Below are 18,368 nucleotides of genomic sequence, written 5' to 3'. Positions count from 1 at the left end.
GTTCACAAATAAAAAAAAAAAGGGGGGATAAACTCTTGTAAACCGAACAGGTGGGCGGATCGAGCTGAGCTCTTCTCCTCCACTGCATCCCTGCTCTCCGTGCAGTCATCACCACATGGAAACCACATGGAGGAGTCTCTGTGGTGGAGCTGTCTCACCTCCGGAAAAAAAAACAAAAAAACCCAACAACACAGCAGTTGATCTCCATCATGACTTGCTGCCGCTTTTCATGCTCAGCTGCTGTTTTCTGCGGATTCATAGAACTGTTTACGTCTTTTTGTTGTTTCCTCTCGGTAGCGACGGCAGCAGCTCGCGGTTTCTCTCCTCTGCCTGTGCAGCCTGTAATGACTGAAAGAGGAATGCTGCTGCTTTTATATAGGCCTCTAAAAATAACTCACCCCTCACTGCCATCTACGCCCAGACTGACAGCCTGCTTCGGCCAATAGCGTGTCTGCATCCCTTCTAGCTCCGCCCACTCCCTCTGTCTCAGCGCCTCCTTAATTGGACGCCAGTGACATCATCAACCCTATTTACCTTATTAGGTCACGCATGAAATTGATTGACAGGTGGCTCCTCCCCTGCCTCCCTCCCCTCTCGCGCCGGTCGCCTGGATTGCAGCGGGGTCCAGTCTGCTGCTGGAGGAGCAAACCTGGCAACCTGGCAGCTCGTACGGAGACCGATTGGCAATCTGGCAATGCGGAAATAGATCTGGCACCCCCTGGTCCGGATTGAGGAGAGAGGCGTGACAGAGCGAGCAGAGAGGAGAGGGGATTGCACTGACAAAGATAAAATAATCAACACTTTCTTTCCTCTTAGCTTTTTTTCCTTTTAATTAAAGTGCTCAGGTGCGCTCATCTGCACCAGCTGGGTTTTTTTTTTCCAGCGTTTGTTTTTTAATTTAAGTCGTAGAAGAAGAAAGAAGTACGTTTTTCATCGTTGGGATTCCGGACTTCTTTACTGACTTCTTTTTTTTGCATCAAGCATGGATGTGTTGGCGAATTACAGTATTTTCCAGGAACTCCAACTCGTCCATGACACTGGTTATTTCTCCGCGATGCCTTCCCTGGAGGAGAACTGGCAGCAGGTCAGAGCTGATGCGTTTTCTCTTCTTTTACGGGAAACTGAAGGTTGTTTTGTTTTTTTTAGAAACTGGGATAAAAAATATCATGTGTGCGCTGGTTGGCGTTTTCTGTGCGTGTTTTTCTTCAATGTTTTTGCATCAGCGGAGCGCTCCGGAGCGGCGGCGAGAGCCCCGTGTAGTTGCGTCTTTTCTTTTTCTTTTTTTTTTTTTTCTTTTTTTTTTCTCGCTCACATGGAGCACGGCGAGGTCCGCTGACAGGAGAAAACACACGCACACACACACAGAGGGAGTGGAGGGGAGGGTGGGGGGGAGGAGGAGAAGGGGGAGGATACAGAGAGCTCTGTGCACAAAAAAATAAAAAAAAAATGCGTAAAAGAACGCCGTAATGATACATTTACGCAGGACGAACAGTTCCTCAAATGAACCTTAAACATTTCATTTTAAAACGGACTTGATGTTATTGCTCCGCGAAACCCTCACGATGACAATTCCGATTTTAACTTAAAAAAGAACGAGCACATCTTCAGAGCGAATACAACCGTTTTAAACGCTACAGGATAAAACTCGAAAACGCGGTTGGTAAAGCTGGAAACGTGAAAGGTTTTTTTTTTTTTTTTAACCAGCAGAGAGAGAACAGGGGCTCCACGTTTCTCTGATGGGGATCAGATTCGGCTGTTTTACCCTTTTAAAGTTACTTATTTCCTTTAAATGCTACTTTAATACTAAAACGAAACGTTTCAAGGGTTTGTAGAGTTCCAAAACCAGCAATTTCCTGTAATTTAACAGGAAACGTGTTTTTTTTGTGGGGGTGTTTTGCCCTGTTATATTGTATAAGGTAGACTTCAGGCTGTTACTGGATATAACTGACAGTTGAGACTCTCATTGAAAGTGAAGTGCTCTTTTCGGTCTGAGCTGATGATGGGGAATTTGACGATTTGAATCCTTGAGCGTGATGCTGTTTTTAGTGTGACTGATGTGATCGATAGACCAGTCTGTCAGCCTGATCAACACACACACACACACACACACACACACACACACACACACACACACACACACACACAGGAAGATGAACACGTGCCTAACAGCAAGTGACTTGTTCTTAAATAATATATCCACATCTGCCACTGTTTGTTTGCAGATAATCCTGCTGAATTATTCATATCACCCACTACAGAACACACAGCAGACATTGCAACATGTAAAAACCCCAATTTTATTGTTACGAAATAAGATATTGCTCTAGATATAGACCTGCAGGTGGAGGGAGACCGCAATACTGTTCTGTTTTTTTTTTTTCTTTCCTGTTTTCACAAATGTTTCAAAATCTGAATGATGATCGAGTTTGTACCTGTTTGATGTTTTTAAGAGGAGAATTTAAATATAATCAGGTGATAAAAACTAATATTTCCCCTGAAGTTTTTCCCCCCCTTTGAACTTGACAAATAGTAGCTGTTAATGGGAAGCCATTTTCAGGAGGCCTCATGTGTGAGTGTGTGTGTGTGTGTGTGTGCGCGCGTGTGTGTGTGCGTGTGCGTGTGCTATTTCATGTTCATTAAACCATGGATCCCCTGCATGGTCCATTGTGTGTATTTGTGAGAGTTGAACCATTTGTGTGCTTTCTTTTTTCCCCCCCTTTACTGAATGAATCCCAAACTGCATCACTCCTCTCTGACTGTCTTACTGACACCAATTCTCACTGTCTCGTCCTATTTTTAGTGCAAACAGCACATAGTTTCATCCCCTGTAACCTATTTTTTTTTCTTTTTTTTCTGTCTGTTACTGTATTGCTAATTGATTGAGGGTGTTCAGGAGTAAAACTAATTAGGGCTAGTCTGGTGGGCTGCAGCTGCATTCACTCATCTGGGTTGGTCAGGATACATTAAACATGGAGACCTGAGTTATTGATTTTCTTATAAATGTTTACTTATGGATATTCAAGGCACAGAATATCCTCTAAACCGATGCGCGTGCACGCACACACACACACACACACACACACACACACACACAACACAACACAACACAAGAATATCTCATTGTAAAGATAGAAAAATTTAACTGGCACATAACATAACTTGAAACAATAAGAATGAGGAACACCATATTGCATAATACCTGCTTCTACTGAAAATCAATGATACATCCCTATTTATCACACGAGGGGAGTTAACGCCACCCTCTGGTGGGTTTTCAACCAAATTACAACTGTACTTAAAACTTGCATATCTGTAACGTTTGCAAATTTAGGGAACATAATTGGGAACATGAAGCTTGTTAATTGATTAAATCCAGAGCAATATAAACGGCAGCTTCAGCTGAAACGGGATGCTAAATACAACAGAGAGGGAGTTACTCGATTTGTAGCCGTACATCATCTCAGAAGAGACTTGGAAGGCCCAAATATATTACAAATCACTGTGGAGCTGCCTTTAATTACTTTTGATTGGCTAATTACATTTGATTGACTTTGCACCCACCAATCAGGAATATGTAGCGATAAAATGCTAATTAGTCCTTCAACGAGAATCCTTTTTATACAGCGTCGTCTTTGACAGTTTCGGCCGTTTAAGAGTCGTCACCTCGGCAAAAATGACACGTTTTCATATTCCTTACAGAGATTGGTCCAATGCATGTTTAGCCTAGCTTAGCACAAACACTTACAGCTGAACTCTGCAAAAGTTAGCCATCGTGTCTGGTGCACTTAAAGCTCATTCAATAGTTCCTGCACCAATAATGAAACAAATGACTTCATGTAATGTGAAAGAAGTCGCGTACAGTGGCAAAAACCCGCTTCGCTTTTTTCCCCCCTCTTTTAGCTTGAGGTTTTGTTTTCTACGGGACACTTACTTTATGGTGAGGCCTTGGTTGATTGAGTAGCAGCAGCAGGCAGCTGTTTTCAGCTAATAACCAAAAATAACACAACTGTATTCCACCTCCCCAGCACCAAACAGCTGACCCACAAAGTTAGTAACTGGCTCTCGCACATAGCAGCGGCAACTAAAGAACACGGTGTGTTTATGAGTTGGCGCTTTCCAAAGTAGAGAAATCAGCAAATTTAAAATTGCATTGACACTTATTATGCAGCAAGAGACTACTTAGCCAGATTTTAACATGAATAAAGGCGCTTCAGTCCATTTGCGTTATGTAGGCAACGGTTTACTTATAGCTCGGGCATGACCATTTACAGTCTGTTTGGTGTGAAGCTTTTTTTGCTTCTTTGGCAAAAAAAAATAAAAAAAAAAATGCAATTAATCGATAAGACTTTTGGTTAATGAACAAATTCAATGCAATTAGTTTATATTTTTTTTACCTGCAACATTTGAGCGTATCAAAACCAAGGATGTATTCGCCAATTACTGCTTTCTAGCTAACGAACCAGAACAAGAAAAGAGGATGAATTTCAGGCGAATGACACCGGTGAAACTTCCTTATTGTCTTGGTGGAGGCTAGCAAACAGACCTTTTTCATCTGACCGCAGGTACGGCATCGAAACGTCAGGGTATGCTTTTAATGTTTGTTTGTTAACGGTTGTGGAATCCATTTTAAGAAAATCTCCATTTCTGTCACGCATAAATATGTGAGTTTTCACACGCACGCACGCACGCACACACACACCAAAGGGAGCGTTTTGGAGGGGAAAAGATGTGTTTTGTCAAATTTATCTGCACTAGTAGCGACACAGTGTCAGAGACAGAGGAGAAGGACAAACACATGCAAGAAGAGACCAGGCACGCCCACATTGTTTCCACTCTTGTTCCTTCTGTCTCCCTCCATCCCCTCATTCACTCCATCACAAACACACACACACACACACACACACACACACACACACACACACACACACACACATGCTTGGCTGGCATACACTAATGGAAAGCCATGGTCTGGCAGGGCTCATCCCGCCACTTTCGACAGTAATTGGCCGTTTGCTGTCAGATGGACAGAAACACACACACACACGCACACAAACGCAGACAAACAACACACTCGCACACACACACTCGCAACATGATTTGTGGGTGTCGTTTATCTTTCCTTTCTGTCCTTGCTTCTGCTCTTTGTTTCCTCATACAAGCTTCTTTTATCAGCTGCTTTGCATCATGGCTAAACATGTGGAAAATGCACTCACTCTCCGGCTCGCCTGTCGATCAGCCGTGTTGCCTCTGACAGCATGAGCCCATGTTCCGCGTATAATTGGTGCATCTTTGCAGGTTCGGAATGATGTGATGGGCTTTAGGGATTTGTGTGTGTGTGTGTGTGTGTGTGTGTGTGTGTGTGTGTGTGTGTGTGTGTGTGTGTGGAGTGGCCAAGGATTAAATGGAAAACCCAGACTTCCCAATTAGATGAAACCCACTTATTTCAAAGCAGAGCCGCCGCCAGAGCCTGATGTATGAGAGGGAAAGTAGAGGTAGTGAAAACAGAGGGAGGATAAAAGGTGAAAGTGAAGCAGAGGTTTAGGTTTCATGTGGTCGTTGTAGGTCTGCCTGTACAGGCTGAGACACTCTGTGGTCAACGTCTGCAGGTCTATCCAGCCTATTTATAAGACTAACGGTGCTTTAAAGCCGGCCGACTCTCACTGACTCTTTCTCATCTCGTCTTCTAGTTTACATGCTGTGTGTGTCTGTAGGTCTTTTTCAGGCTGATTGATTTATTTGCTGTGGTGTCATCACAGCACTATGCAGGACCAGCCAGCTCTGTGTTACTAAGATACAGTGTCTCCATTAGAGCCAGGCAGGAATACAACCCTGAATCCTCACTGCTGTCTGTCATACTGCTATCATTTGTGCAGATTCAACCATTGCATGCAGTTCTGTCCATTCCCCAGTGTTTCAGCAAAAAGAAAATACTCACAAATCTATTTACTCCCATTCTTCACCTCACAGTAAATCATAGGGTTAAAAAGCAGTGATATAAGTGAGGTCACAGCCAAAACTTGAACCCTTTTATTTGTCTTGACAGGCAGAGTTTATTCTCGAGGTGTGTAACATCACAACAAGCGCTATCATTTATATGTCTAAATAAAACCATTAATAATGCAGTCATCCAAGTATTTGACTTGGTGAACTTCTATGCTACACAGGCTGGGAGGAAGTACTGCAGTCAAGATTAAATTCAAATAAAAGAAAAAAAGATCCCTCTGTTTTCCATTAAACCCCTAAAAACACATCTCTTTTCACTAAAATCACATATTTTGTTTCATTTAAATTTATTCTGTTCTCTTGGTAATGCACATATTTAGACGTTTTTCCCAAGAAAAAAAAAAAAAATCCAGCGCCTTGAAGTGACTTAGATGAAACTCGACACCTTTGCCTTCATTCAGTACATACAGATCAATGAGTTTTCAAATAGTCCACCCCCATCCCCTTTCCCTCACACACACACACACACACACACACACACACACACACACACACACACACACACACACACACACACACACACACACACCGCTTGCCTGCAGCTCGAGTTAACAGCTCGATGACATGGAAAGTTGATGGTATTGGTTACTTAGATATGTGACTTATGAAAAGAATTGTATCCTGCAATCTTAAACCTCACCACTAGAGGCCTCTAAATCACACACAGTATTCCTTTAAAAAAAAAAAAAAAAAACATTTAAAAAAAAGTCAGCCGTGGCTTTTGTTTTTAAACGAGACATAAACTGTGGTCTTCTGGGGGATCGTCCTGAACCAACCACTTTCTCACTCTTTATACTTTTGCGACTTGCTCCTTTACTCTGGTCATAATTGCTATAAATATAACGTACGTTGTTTTAAGCTGCTTGTATGCAGGTGTTTTGTCGAGTAGGACAGTCTGCGGAAGAGCACTGACATTTGCTGGGATTTGTAGGCTACATCTTTAATTTTAAAGAACGTTTTTACTTCTTTTTTGTGTTGTTGTTTATTTGTTTCATGGAAATATCGGAAATAACCAAGCAGCAGAAGCATCAGTTTGGGTTCAGTGCTGAAACTCCGATATTATACTGTCGGTATAAACATTAAAAGGCAGAATCAGTCCTGCTATCAGCTGATTAACCGAGCTGCAGATCATAGCGGGGATAATAGACTCGCAGGCTGTGCAGCTTCTCGTAGACAGTCTCTGTTATCGCCCCCTGCTCCTCATCTTTTTTCGTAACCTGTTAACCTACTGCAAGAACCGTTGCATGAAGTGGTTTTTTTTTTTTGTCTGTCTTTCTCACTCTCCCTCTGTCTGCCCATGGCTAGAGGCAGGCCCGGGGAAGTTTGACAAGATAATGAATTGCCATGCATGCTGCAGTTTTTCACATTTCACAGCCCAGTAACTCTGTGTGTAGGGATGGAGGGAAGGAGGGAAAGAAGAAGAAGGGAAGGATGGATGGAGGGGATTGCGGGCGGTGAGAGGAGGAGTGGAGGACAGGATGAGAATGAGAGAAAACACCAGTAGACACAATAAATGAGGATGAATGAATGAATGGCGAAAGTTAGTCAGCAAAGAGGAGACATTTTTCCACCTTTTTTCAGTCTGGTTTTTTTATTGTTTTGTCTCTAACCATTCGGCATATATTGGCACGCACGCGCACCCCCCCCCCCCCCCCCCCCCCCCACACACACACAGAGTTATGTAATTGTCTGGAGCACAGCTGCTTCCTCACAGTCACAGCAGACAAAAACAGAAGGAGATCAGGGAGAAAAACAAAGGAATAAAGAGAAAAGGATGAGAGTGACAACAGAAAAGTGAGAGCAACACGGCGAGATCGACAGAGATGAAGAAGAAGAGGAGGAGTGTAGCTGGTGCTTATGTAATAACTAATCTAAATGACAGAAAATATACCTTTCTATAAGGCAACTTAAAACTGAATTGATCATTTTCTTGAATACATAAACTGCAACATTTTCTGCACTTCAATTACTCACTTGTTGTCTGGTGGTATACAACATATCTGATCGAAGAATAAACCGATTAATCAACCGGTTTATTAAAGGTCCCATCGTTTACACGTATTTTGATATCCTCAAGGAGATATTTTTGTTGTTTTATGGACTAAAATTTAAATTTAGTGTCATATCTCCTCTACTAAGCTTCTCCCTGAGACTCTTCTAAGAACAGGCTGTTTTGTGTCTGTTTTTAAAGCACATAGAGATCAGTGAACCTCTCTTCTGATTGGCTGACTTGGTTCTGAGTGACATACGTCCAGGCCAATCAGAGGTTTTCCTCAGTCTTGTATAGCTTGCTGGCTCCACGACAGAATGACCGCTCTGTGTCTTCGTCGAGATAAAAGGTTGAACAGTGGGTTGTGCTATATAGGACATGAGTGTGAGTTTGTGACATCACAAACTTAGAAAAGTCCGAACAGCAGAGTAGGCTGAATACAGTCTGTGTGCATGTCTTCCTGGGCTGAGTGTTATGATACTTATACAGTATTTATAACATCTAGGCCGGCTTTATAATAATTTTTTTTAAAAAAGACAAGGAAAATCTGAATTTATACAAGCGGGACCTTTAAAAGAAAATGTATGAAACAAGAATTTCTTGCAAAAATGTCCATATTTTGCTTCCAGCTTTTTAAATGCAAAAGTTCAGTTACTTTTCTTGTATAATGTAAAATTCATCTTTTTGTCTTTGTTCTCGCTAAAGTGATGTTGAAGCCTCATTTTTGTCTCGGCTAACGTGTCATTGCCTCTAAGGACTGTGATATCTGTCCAGCACTCCATTTCAACAACCATGATATGAATTGCCGTGATATTTTACACGCATGTTCTGTCAAAGATGAATGACTTCATTGATTCTGCACATTTTCAGGGCGTGTCATCAACTTGACTTGTATATTTGGTTAAACTGTATCACTCCGCAGCTGAATTGAGCGTTTTGATGCTGCCGTCAAGTTTCAACCGGTTTCACCAGTTTTTTGTTGTGCTGCACGATTCAATCATATTAAAAAAGGCACATCAAGTCATACCTCTCTGTAATCTCATTTTTAAATGACAATGATTTTGCCGCATTTTCATTTAGGATGTGAGGGAGAGTTAGAGACGGCTGTGAAAAGACAACGCACGGCAAGCAAGTTGTTCAAAAGTTGTGTTAAGAAAAGACAAGAGACTGAAGCTGATTGGTTTTATGTTCAGTGTCAGATTCATAAAGCTAAAAAAACAGAGCGTTTCCTTTCTGTTCAACAAACTTGACATGCTGCTACTGCAGTTACTTTCAGTATCAGCCATAAAAGTGCCAAAAACAAGATTAAATTGTGAGAGGGAATCGTGATCTCAATTCTAAGCAAGAACATTGTGATTCTCAGTTTTTCCAGAACTGTGCTGCCCCAGTTTGTTCACATTGCAACACGCAAATATCACAAATAACCCACATCTCCGACTTGAATTAGATTTTTTTTTTTTTTTTTTTTTTTTTACCTTGTACTTCTATTCTAAACTGAATCTTGCATGTTTATTAGCAGAACTCCAGTCTGTCTTTATGTGACAGCCTTGTGATTGACTTGCTACCAGTCCTGGATGACCTGCTTCTTGCCCTCGGCATGCTGGGACAGAATACAGCCCGCTGTGACGCTGAACAAAACAAGCTTTACAGAAAGTACACGGACCAGAGAGAGACTGTAAAAGAAGATGGATCGAAAAAAAACACAAAAAAACCCAGAAACCTTTTAGACACAAACGGGCTCCTTCACTTCTTATAGTGTGGAAACTGGTGCCAATACTCTCTTCAATATGAGCTGCTCTAATCACTGCATTCATTCATTTTCACTTTTTTTTTATCGTGCTCCCAAACACACACAGTTATTGTCTTTTCCTCATAATTTGAAATCACTCGAGTCAAACGCGCACACAGACACACACACACACACACACACACACACACACACACACACACACACACACACTTGCCCAGGAAGCCATAATTCAGTAAGTGAATAAGGCATTCAGTCTACGGTGGCAGAGATTAGATAAGAAAGTGAGCAGTCAGACTGCACCGGCAGGAAAGCAGAACAAATGAAGTGCACTCGTGATGGAGAGAGCTTATACTGTGAAAGCCATAGCCCTGATCTTTCAAGATGACTGGTTTTCTATGGAGGGCAACTCTCCAGCACTATTCACCGTGTAGCCCGATTACTACAGTTTACAAGGAGATTTACCCATTCATCTCTTCATGCTTCAAGCACACAGTGGATATCTGCTATTGCGTAGTGAATCATCCTATTATGTGTCATGTGTTGCATATAAATATTGATTTCCCCTCTCCCCCCTCCCCCTTCCCTCTGTTTATTAAATGTATTTTAGGAGCTTTGCTAGTTTACTGTTCTGCCTGCTGTCAGATGTGAAGACAGGCTCATCTCTGTAGCTTCGGAAGTGGTGGGCGCTTAGCCTAGCTTAGCACAAAGACTGAAAGCAGGGGGAAACTGCTAGCCTAGCTCGATCAAAAGAGAATTTTTTTTTGCAGAGCTTTCAAGTTTATTCTGTCTGTTATGCATGTTAGTCAGCAGGTTAGTCAACAGTACATTCAAAAATCAGAAAGGGCACTTTGTTGCTAATGGCATCACCTTGTTCTTAGTAAGATGCTAATATTTTTGAACAATTTAAGAACAAATGTAAAGCTTTGAGAAGCCTTGCGAATGTCTATTAATTTTCATGGAAACGGTGCGATCAGCAGATTTGCTGGCGAAACTAACTCCACAATAACTGAAAAAAACTCCACAGTAAGTAAAGAGGTAACATTGATGAACTTTAGACCTGCACTGACAAGGCACTTACAATTGTCATCGTTCAACAACTGTACCATTTTGGCACGTTTCTATTCATTTTAAATACAAAGAAGGTATTTGAGTAAGCTATTGGTGCGGAATGACTAAATGATAAACTAAATAAAAAATACTTTTTAAGGATTACAGCAAAGTGTGCAGTATTCTTAACAGAATAAACTGAGCTGTACAGACCGTGTGATGCTGTATCACTACGGTTCGTACCAACTCTTCAGTTGGCATTTTTTTTTTTTAGAACTGACTCCTCTATTTTCTCTTTTGAGACTGGATTTTGTGGTCAAACACACTCGTATTTGGGAAGTTATTTCAAAATAGAACAGCCGAGAGTGTTTGATTTGTATTCTCTTTTATTAGTAGGAATCCTCTCGGCGGTCACAGGCCGAGCTGCGTTCAGACGTGCACACAGGTGTGTTGGGTTGTGCCTGTGTTTGTGTCTCCACATCCTGCTGAGCCAGTGTTTGCAGACCAATTGGCTCAGGGATAAAGCCTTGTGACCTGGCAGCCATCCAGCCCTGCTATTCTCTCCTCACTCCGCTTTCCCCCCCTCTGTCTCTCTTTTTCTTCTCTCCCCTCATCCTCCTCCTTCTCCTCCTCCTCCTCCTCTTTCTCCTCCTCCTCCTCCCTCCCTCCCTCTCTGCTCCCTCATCTTCCCCCAAACATCCTCTTGTTTATGCGCATTTTGAACTTTCACATACAAAAAATGGAGTGGAAATGCAAGAAAATGTTTTTAAATACGAAACTACAGCAAATAATTTTTGCTCCAGACTGAGGTGGGAAACTTGATGCCTCGTTTGAAGGTTGATTGAAACACATTTTCCAAGTAAACTGCCATTTTAGGACCCGTTTCCTTCTCCTTCTCCTTCTTCTTCTCCTTTATTACTGCAGATCAGAACATTGTCTAATTTTTTTATAATGTTTTGTTTTGATTTTGTGAGAATATTCTCTGGTCTAAAAACACTTAGCATTTTACATTTGACACCTTTTTTTTTTTTTTAGCAAATTTGTTTGTGGCCACATCTGGTTGTAAACACACATGCTTACCGTGCCTTCAGTTTGTAGCTCCTGTGCTGAACTACCAGAAACCAGGGCACGCACATGTACTTTTGTATGTGTGTTTCTGCAAAGACATCATTCATAGTGTGCAGAGGATGTTGACTGTGGCAGAGGAAATGAGAGTCTGTGTGTGTGCGAGCTCGCCAAAGCCCATGGTTGGCAGTACACAATCCAGGACGCCCTCACAAATGCACACTTGTCACTGGTTTCACAAAGATTTAGTAAACTTGTGTGTAAAGTTGGACTCAAACTAAATGAAACTGTAGTTTTCATTAAATTAGATCAGGACTCGTATCCCGTGAGGATGGAAAGATTTGTGTTTATGTAAATGAAAGGGCTGTCCGGAACTCGACTTGAAGGCACCACGGGTCAGCCGTGTGGTCTTGTTTGAATGTCGTGTATTCACAAAAAGTGTTGGCGAGATGTGGCAAACATTTCATAATTTTACTATACGAGTATTTTTTTTCTTTTATGAGGGCAATACACATGAAATAGGCTGTGTGGTCCATTTTCATACTCCACGTCAGCCAGAACTGTGCACAACACAAACTTCTATTTATTTTGTGTTGAATAGATTCAGACAAGAACATTTGTAGAATCTGTGTTCTTTAAATATTCATAAAAGATATTGAATTATTGCCACGCCCTGCTTGAAGCCTCAGTCAATGTCTGAATTAAACCAGCCCTGCTGAAGATTTTCATTGGGGATGTCAGCCCATAATACAGTAACATAAAGTGTGTGTGTGTGTGTGTGTGTGTGTGTGTGTGTGTATCTAGGTGTAACTGTGTTGAGACAGAACAAGAGGCACAGTTGCAGAGTGGTCGGAGCATGCCAGTGTTTCAGTGCGCCTTTATGCATGCATGACCTGTGTGTGTGTGTGTGTGTGTGAGTGTGTGTGTGTGTGTGTGTGTGTGTGTGTGTGAGTGAGTGAGCAAAGCGGGGCAGTAAATGGGTCAGATGCAGCGGAGGAGGATGACCTTGGGAATTTGTCCTGTTTTTCTTCACCACTCTGCCGACGCATTTCTTTGTCTTGCATTGGGAGGAGGGTGGGGTGGGGTTGTTGGCAACTCCGAGACGACATGTCGACTCAGAGCTCGAGTTATTGACAGAAAATGAACTGTCGCCCTAAGCTGGAAGTACACTGATGATGCTATTTGTGTATGCTGTAGCGTCAAGATTATTCTCAACTGGGACTACGGAAACAATAAATAAAAAAACAAAACAAAACCAAAACAAAAAAAAAAAAAAAAAAACTGTCTCATGTTTTCACCTCTCCTCTTCCCGGCTGTCTTTGATCCCACTGCAGGAATTTTGAGCGCTAATTACACTCATTCTTAAGAAAATGAAAACTTGGTGTACAGAAGTTAAATGCTATTTGCAATTTATAGCCGGCGCTTCCAAACAGCTGTATTGGCTTTGCCTGGTGTCTCTTCTGATTTCATGTTTCTTCCCGTTCCCATTGGTTGGATCCACCTGATCTGTTCATTATATATCAAACAAACACAGTAAAGCTCCAAGACCAACAATGCTAAACGTCTGAGTCATAACTTCATCCACATTTTACCATTACCTGCAGCATGAAGTGATCTGGATCAGTGTTTGGGATGAGCCTCATGTTTGAAACTAAAATATACCTGATTGGATTTGTTTAGAGCTCCTGCTCCTGTTCAGTGACTGTCATTCTGGATTAAATAAGAATCATGATTTTTGGGCTGAGAATTGAGATCACAAATTCTCTCACAATTTTTTTTCCAATATAAATGTTTATTGTTTTTATTAACCTGCTACAGTAGACAACTAAAACAATATGGTGGTGTTTGATATGGAATATGAAATATTAATAATATAAAATTAGATTAATCAAGGAAACTGTTAATTTCAGATGAGTCGTGTCAATGAAATGTTACAACTGAGTTGAATAAAACACCGATGACCCAAAATGTTTAAAGCCTTCAGATCATTTATCATCATTGGTGAACCTGACGGAGAAGATTTACATCGTATTTAAACAGCAGGCAAATCATTACAATGTCGGGGAGTTTTCCTTCAGCTTCCCTCGCGGTGCTGCGAGGTGAAATGTAATTCTCAGCGGGCGGGCAGAACTCTGCAGGATACCTGGCATGATAGATAGATGGATAGATACAACAGAAAGGGACCGCTCCGTTTTAAACATAATGAATCACTCAAGACAAAAACATTCATGTCATCTATTTTCCTGAGCGTTGGCATTTTGCCAGATTACTTTGCTGCAGGTTTCTGCTGCTCGGCATCACGTGGTGTAACGCTGCGTCGTAACTGGTTGGTGAAGAACAGGAGCGTTTGTTTTGGTGCAGCTGATGTCCTGAAGGAAATTGTGGCCAGAATTGTTGTTATTTAAAAACTTTATTACCCTTAATTGTGCAGCCGTAAGTGAAATATTTTCTTTATCAATCCTTGTAGCCTAACTTTCTTTTATTCCCCCAACGCCACCCAATATCTATGCAGCCCATAATGAGGGTAAAACCATTGATCATCAGAGTTTGAGCCGCAGCCCATCAGGTCACCACTATTCAACATTTGTCATAACTGCATGTTTTGAATGAGGCCAGCTGCGCTGCTCTAAGTGGACAAATGGTTGTGGTGTCTGTCTGGCCCAACAGTGCCATGCCTGCTATACTGGGATATGTGGGTCGCCAGCTATTTTAATCCACAATGTTGCCTGGAATACCTGAGGGAATAGACAAAGGCTGCAGTGTGTGTGTGTGTGTGTGTGCGTGTGTGCGCGCATGGAAAAGAACAGTGAAAAATGTCAAAATATATCTGAGAAAAAGACAGGGAATTAGAAGAAGTTGTGTTTATTTGTTAATATAAAAACATCTTATACACGTCAAACAGAGTTGTGTCGCTCTCTAAAGGCGCAGAGAGGCTGTTTGACGACTGGTTAAATTTTTAGCTGGCACACACCCTCGTGCATTAAAGCTCTCATCTCTTAAATAAATGGATAAACAGTTTCAGACGAGCTGAAACTCGGCAGCTTTAAATTCCACTGTGTACGTGATCAAATAGTACAGGTGTCGTCATTAAAATACCGTGTCTGTCTGTTGTTTTTATGCCTCGATGACAGCACAAAGGAAAAGCAGTGATTAAAAATAAATATGGCACCAGTTCCCCTGTGCTGCGGCACTGAGAGCCTGCAGCAAACTCACTGTTTTGTACTTTGTAGATGTTGTCGCAGGAAAATAAAAATTCATCAACATTCCTGCAGTATATAGAGACGGCATGTATTTAAAGCAGGGGGTCTCCAACCTTGTTTCCTCTGGGAGCTGCTCATGTAGTTCTCGGACACCGTAGCATTTATTCACATAGCAGAGCTCCACCAAACCAGCTGAATAAGCTTCTTTTACGTGAACAATAACAAACTGATACCAAACACGCACATGCTAAACCACGTCTCATGCGACAAAAAACATTCAAACTTATAAGTTGTAGATAAAAGATATGAACAAACACTTTGCCGACCGTTGTCACAACAAAAAAAGGAATTGAGGCGAGACAGAATTAAACCTTTAAACTGCAAAGACGATGAAAATAGGAACACGGTAGACAATCAGCAAATGTGATGAAGAGAAGTTAAACCCAGCATGTACATTTCACTTTGACGTGTCCACACGGGTGTCGTCAGTGCTGGACTCTTAAATTCAATCAAAGAAATCATCTGAACTGTTTTCATATCCTGAAGTTAAGTGAAGCAACGACTTTGACCGAGCTGAAGAAGAGATGTGACATAAGCAGGCTGTGAGTCCCTGCTCACTGACAGAAGGTCAATCTATACTCCCCCTAATGCGCCCTAAAGCCAAAAATATGTTTTAATTGAAGTGTGGATGGCTGTGGTTTATTAATTAAAAACATTAAAGTCCAGGACAGACAAGCTTACTGCACTAATGCACAAACAAGTTGCTGAAAGTTGAACTTGTGGAGATTTTCTTTTTGTGTGTGTACGTTCCTCAATGAGTTTAAGTTCACCTAAATATATTTTTTTTGATGATCAGAATCGGAATCACCTTTATTGACCAGGTATGTTCACACATACAAGGAATTTTACTCCAGTTGTTACTTTCTCAGACACAGAAACGGACACAAATAGACATCTATACAGCTAAATGATGCGATTTGTTCAGTCGTTGAGCAATTTAAAGTATATAATTTAGAATGGACATTTGCCCCTTTATGCACATTTACTTTCTTGTTTTTTTTGTTTTTTTTTATCATTTGTTGTTGTCATTTTGCTTGTAACACCAGTTTAAAGCTTAGAGCTTGTAAGACCTAGAAATCGGCGAGTTGTTGGATGTTGGAGATCACTGTGAGGAAGATACTGTCGCCTGTGTAGAGGTGATGCTTTTGAATCTTCAGATATTATTAATATAAAGGGAACATAGTGGTGGTAAAGATGAAGGTTTGCTGTTTTTCCTCCGTTTTAGATCATTGTAAACTGGATATTTTGAAATAAGGACTGTCGGTCTGATAAAAATGTGTTTTCTATTGAACAGACAAAACAGCTGATCGGCGAAAATAATCAGCAGATGAATCAGTCCCTACTTTAAATATCACCCGGTTGGCTGTGGTGTGGATGGTGTTCCCAGTCGGCCTGCGACCAGCGTGTCCGCTGCAGAGAGCTAGACAATTTGGCCGGGAGCCCGAAGCACAGACAGAGATGCATTTTCAGAGTTACGCACATTAGAGGGGACATGGCCTCTGTTTCCAGCTGGATGAAAAGCAAACTTCACTTTGATGCCAATTGTAGACACAATGTGTGTGTGTGTGTGTGTGTGTGTGTGTGTGTGTGTGTGTGTGTGTGTGTGTGTGTGTGTGTGTGTGTGTGTGTGTGTGTGTGTGTGAGTGGGTCGGAGGAAGAGGGGACACATCTGAATTATTTAAGGATGAACTGCAGGACACAGAGAAGAGGGGAAACAGAGAGTGTTTCTCTTTTACCCCCAAGACTTTCTAATGTGGAGAGGGTTTCATCGGCCTCATCTGGAAACACACACACACACACACACACACACACACACACACACACACACACACACGCACACACACACGCACGCGCACGCACGCCTGTATGAGTCATGTGTCCATCCCCCTTTTGCTTTCCAGCAAGGCCAATGAGATCAGTGAGTTCCTCAAAATACAAAGACCTCTGGAGGTAAAAAAGAGAGACAGAGAGAGAGAGAGACCCTGGTGTAAAAATAAAAGGTGTGATGACAGGAACAGACTCCCTGGAGTCTCTCTCTCACACACACACACACACACACACACACACACACACACACACACACACACACACGCTGTCCTGTACATGTACCCTTTTGAGGGCTCTCTAGTGACGACCGTAAATGCCTAAATCACATCTGAACTTTAAGCAGCTGTAGTGTTTTTTTTTTTTATTGTTGAAGGCAGCTCATGTTCAGTCATGTAATTGAGAGAAATAAGACATGATTTATGGGGTGAATACATTATTAATAGGCTGAACAACAGTAATTTGCCAAAAACAGGCTTTTCTATTTTTTTTCTGTTCTCTCTGAACTGCTTCATGGTCGCACATGTTAAAGCAAAGGACAGTTTTAGAAGCAAATGAAGTGTGAAATCTCAGAGCAAAAGAGCTGACGTTGCAAATATTGCAGCAGACAGAAAAGTGTTCACGTGACCAGGACGTTGTGTAACATGTAATGGATCCATTTTCTGTTCGTGGTATCGATCCTATTAATAGTATAGGGATCATATTCACACTATCGATTCTTTGGGAATCCGTTCGCCCATCACTTGTACAAAGGGATAACACACGAAAGAAAAAACTTGAATAATTGTGTGGAGAAGCCAAACAAGTGCACGTGCTTCCACACGGGGCCTCAGGGGTAAACTGAGTTTAATGTTTGTGAAAATAATGTGAATCATAAGCTGTGACCTTCAGTCACCAAAAGCAACTCTGGAGGATTTTACAGCAATTAGTTCCGAAGTGCTCTCCGCTGCCGTCATCGTTAAGCATGCCGTTCAAGACACTTAACGTCAGTTTCACATTTATTTGTCTGTTTACAAGAATAATGGACACATTTCCTAAAGCCTCCGAAGTTGAGCTCAAACCAACGATTCATTTGCGAGATTATTTGAAAATTTAAACTGCTTGCGATTTTCTGTTTACCGCAAAGCAACCGGACGAAACGACGTAACCTCTCCACATTAACGACTCTCCGTACTTCGGTTTTAACTGTCAGGTTTTCAGGCTTTTTTCGAGGACCTATAAAATTTGTTGCGTCCTAAAACGTGAGTGAGGATAATGTCCTCATGAGTCGCTAGTGACAGATGCCTTTTTAGTAGTAATGAAATGGCGAAACCAAGCATGGGTGCTTCAATGGGACGTTATACAATGGCTGAGACAGGTGATTTCTCCCGTTTTGTCAATGTCCACCGTCTTTTTCTGGAACATTTCAGAGGAGCGGAAGGATCCTGCT

General features: G+C 41.7%; 1 protein-coding gene across 1 annotated transcript in view; it reads left to right on the top strand.

Moving 5' to 3' along the window:
- Positions 1–630: 630 nt before the first annotated feature.
- Positions 631–18,368, top strand: part of klf7b (Kruppel like factor 7b) — a 74,864-nt gene continuing 57,126 nt past the window's right edge. Inside the window, exon 1 of the mRNA XM_069154344.1 lies at positions 631–1,084. Coding sequence (XP_069010445.1) covers positions 983–1,084 — 102 coding nt within the window. The 5' untranslated portion in view covers positions 631–982. The remainder of the gene's footprint in view (positions 1,085–18,368) is intronic.

Source organism: Embiotoca jacksoni, unplaced genomic scaffold (assembly GCF_022577435.1).
Source record: "Embiotoca jacksoni isolate LCO1_2020_lvr unplaced genomic scaffold, fEmbJac1.0.p SCAF_2, whole genome shotgun sequence".
Lineage (NCBI taxonomy): Eukaryota > Metazoa > Chordata > Actinopteri > Embiotocidae > Embiotoca > Embiotoca jacksoni.
This window is presented reverse-complemented; position numbering and strand designations above follow the sequence as displayed.